The sequence below is a fragment of the Fukomys damarensis genome, unplaced genomic scaffold, assembly GCF_012274545.1.
Source record: "Fukomys damarensis isolate Sample0158 unplaced genomic scaffold, DMR_v1.0_HiC HiC_scaffold_12, whole genome shotgun sequence".
Taxonomy (NCBI): Eukaryota; Metazoa; Chordata; class Mammalia; order Rodentia; family Bathyergidae; genus Fukomys; species Fukomys damarensis.
Genome location: NW_022900924.1, coordinates 15,296,378 through 15,299,026, shown reverse-complemented (window position 1 = coordinate 15,299,026; position 2,649 = coordinate 15,296,378). Strand labels below are relative to the sequence as shown.

The window sequence follows — 2,649 nt, the reverse complement described above, 5'->3', positions numbered from 1 at the left end:
TCCTTTTCTTTTCAGTGCTGGGCATTGAACCCAGGGCCTTGCATGTGCTAGGCAAGCGCTCTAGCCTGAGCTACATCACAGCCCTAAGAAATAACCTTTCGCGTGGGTGAGCATGCAGACACAGTAGGAGCTCCGACCCACCCACTGGGCGGGCTTGCCCCCGGGAGGGCACCAGGAGAGGCACCAAGAGCGGCAAGCCCGGTCTGGCCCGCACTCCCCGCCCCCCCCCCTGCCATGCTAGGGAATGTTGTGTCGTTGGTTGCCCAGGCAACCAGAGCTGCAGGACCGCTGCCTTCTGGCAGTTGGAGCAGGGTGGCTGCATCCTGGACCGGTAGTCTCCCCCCACACCCCGCTGAACCCCAGCTTTTCCAGGGCTGCAGCCTGGGGCAACTGCAGGGACCATGGCGGTGCCCTGGGAGGAATATTTCCGGCTGGCCTGGCAAGAGAAACTGCGGTGAGTGGTGCAGGACGGGAGCGGGTGGGGTGGCCCGGCCCTTCCCACCCTCGGTTCAGAGAAGGGAGGGAGGAAGTGAGGCTGTCAGGGAACAGTGACTTCCGTGAGGTGTCAGGCCTGGCGAGGGAGAGAGCCCAGCACACCACCTGCCTGGCTGGCACCTACCGTGACGGAATCCTTGGAGAGCGCCTGGGCTGGGGGGCCCCGACAGTCGTGCTTGGTCCAATCCGTGAGATGGAGGCCCTCCTCCCAGAGCCAAACACGGACTCCCTTCGGCTCCCCCGGCCCTTGGGGAGTAGGACTGGGCCTGAGCGCCCAGGTGGATGGACGGCAAGGCTTCAGCCCCCCTGCACGTGCCACACCCATGACCACCTCACCCATGATCACCACCCCATGAGCTCCTCTGCCCGAGGGGCTGCCTCTGCTCAGAAGCCTCCCATGGCTCCCACCTCCCCCTGGGTCAGTCTGACCCCAGCGCATCTCCGCTCCCAGCTCCATGCTGCCCTCCTTGTCCTCCTGGTGCAGACACCCAGGCCCTGCTGCCCCTCTCATGCTCCCAGACCCTCCCTGAGGGCCTGGCATTCCCGTCCTCTGGCCTGGACGCGGCCCTACACACAAGCAGATGGCTTGCTCTGTCCTCCCTTCCAGCAGGTCTGTTCCATCTCACCTCCTCGGACTTCCTTTAGTTGGCTTCATTTTTCATCTTTGTGCCCAACGTGCCCTGGCCTTACATATCACCATCACCACCACCACCATCACCACCACCACCATCATTATTGTTTGGGATTTTTGAGACAGGGTCTCACTATGCAGTGCAGGCTGGTCTCAAACTCACAGCAATCCTCCTGCCTCAGCCTCCCAAGTGCTGGGATCACAGGCGTGCCCCACGATGGCCAGCTCTGTATTATTTATCAGCAGAGAGGCAGCTCCTGAGGGGCAGGGACTTTGCTGCCCCCTTTTCCACTGCACCACACCTGGAACTGCCCCTTTAATGTGTCACATACATCTGTTGAAGGATAAGTAATTCCCCAGCCAGAAGTGGCTACGGGGCGGGGGGTCCAGGAACTAGCAGGGAGCCCAGAAGCCACGGTTCCTGGATCCTTCACCTCTGCCTTCGCCTTGAACTCCTCCAGGAAGACGCAGGAGCAGAGCCTGGACCGCTTCCCGCCGGTGCTTCGGCTATTGGAGAAGAGGCAGGAGCTGGCAGATGTGGACCGGGGTCTGCAGGCCCAGAAGGAGGTGAGCCTCCCCCAGACGGGTCAGATGGGATTAAGTGATTAAGTCGTCGGTGCAAATGACTTCTGTGCATCGGGCACCTACTCCGTGCTGGGCCCTGTGGGTCTCACCATGGTCCCTGCCCACTTGGGGTTCCCTGTCTAGAGAAGCAAACACACAAGCATGAGGTGGTGACTGCGGAGGGGAACGCTGGGCAGGGGCGGTGGGAGCCCAGAGAAGCCCCTGCCCCCAAAAGGGGTTGGTCCAGGAGGACTTGCTGGAGGAAGTGATGTCTTGGGACTACAGAAGAACAAGCCAGCCTATCCAGAAAGGAAGGGGACAAGGGGAGGAAGAAGCAGGCAGAGGGGACACTGGGGACAAGGACAGAAGGCCAGGATGAAGCACGGATGGCCAGGTGGCTGGGAGACAGAGTGAGAGGAGCGTGTGAGAAGAGGCTGGAGGAAGCCAGGTGAGGATCCTGCAATGCCAGCACTCTGGGAGCCTGAGGCAGGAGGATGGCAAGTTTGAGCCCAGCCTAGGCAACTTAGTGATTTAGCAAGATTCTATCTCAAAATTAATTTTAAAAAGAAAAGGGCTGGGGATGTGGCTCAGGGCAAGGACCCTGGGTTTGATGTCCAGCAGGAGGGTGCTGGGCTTACTCCTGGGGCGGTGGGAGACTCGGATGGATTTGGGTGGCCGAGTATCCACAGGATCCCGCGCAGTGCACAGGAGGGATTAAGGGCAGCTGCACCCCCCAGGAGTTCCACACCACCATGTCGGCCCTGCAACACCGCTGGGCACAGCTGGAGCAGAAGCAGCAGGAGCTGAAAGGGTCCTTGGTCCGCTTCGACAAGTTCCTGCAGGTGCTGGAGATGGCGGGAAGGGACCCGCGACGCCGTCAGCCCGGGAGCGGTTCCAGGGTTGGCGGAGGCTCCCAGGCTCGGCCGGAGGCTGAGATCCAGGCTACGTGGGGCCTGCGG

The 2,649-nt window shown here is 61.4% G+C and overlaps 1 protein-coding gene across 1 annotated transcript in view; it reads left to right on the top strand.

The window, feature by feature from the left end:
* The first annotated feature begins 257 nt into the window (after window positions 1-257).
* The window catches only part of Cfap73 (cilia and flagella associated protein 73), a 6,062-nt gene continuing 3,670 nt past the window's right edge, over window positions 258-2,649 (top strand). The window contains exons 1-3 of the mRNA XM_033762672.1: window positions 258-454; window positions 1,588-1,693; window positions 2,428-2,641. Of these exons, the coding sequence (XP_033618563.1) occupies window positions 402-454; window positions 1,588-1,693; window positions 2,428-2,641 (373 nt within the window). The 5' untranslated portion in view covers window positions 258-401. The remainder of the gene's footprint in view (window positions 455-1,587; window positions 1,694-2,427; window positions 2,642-2,649) is intronic.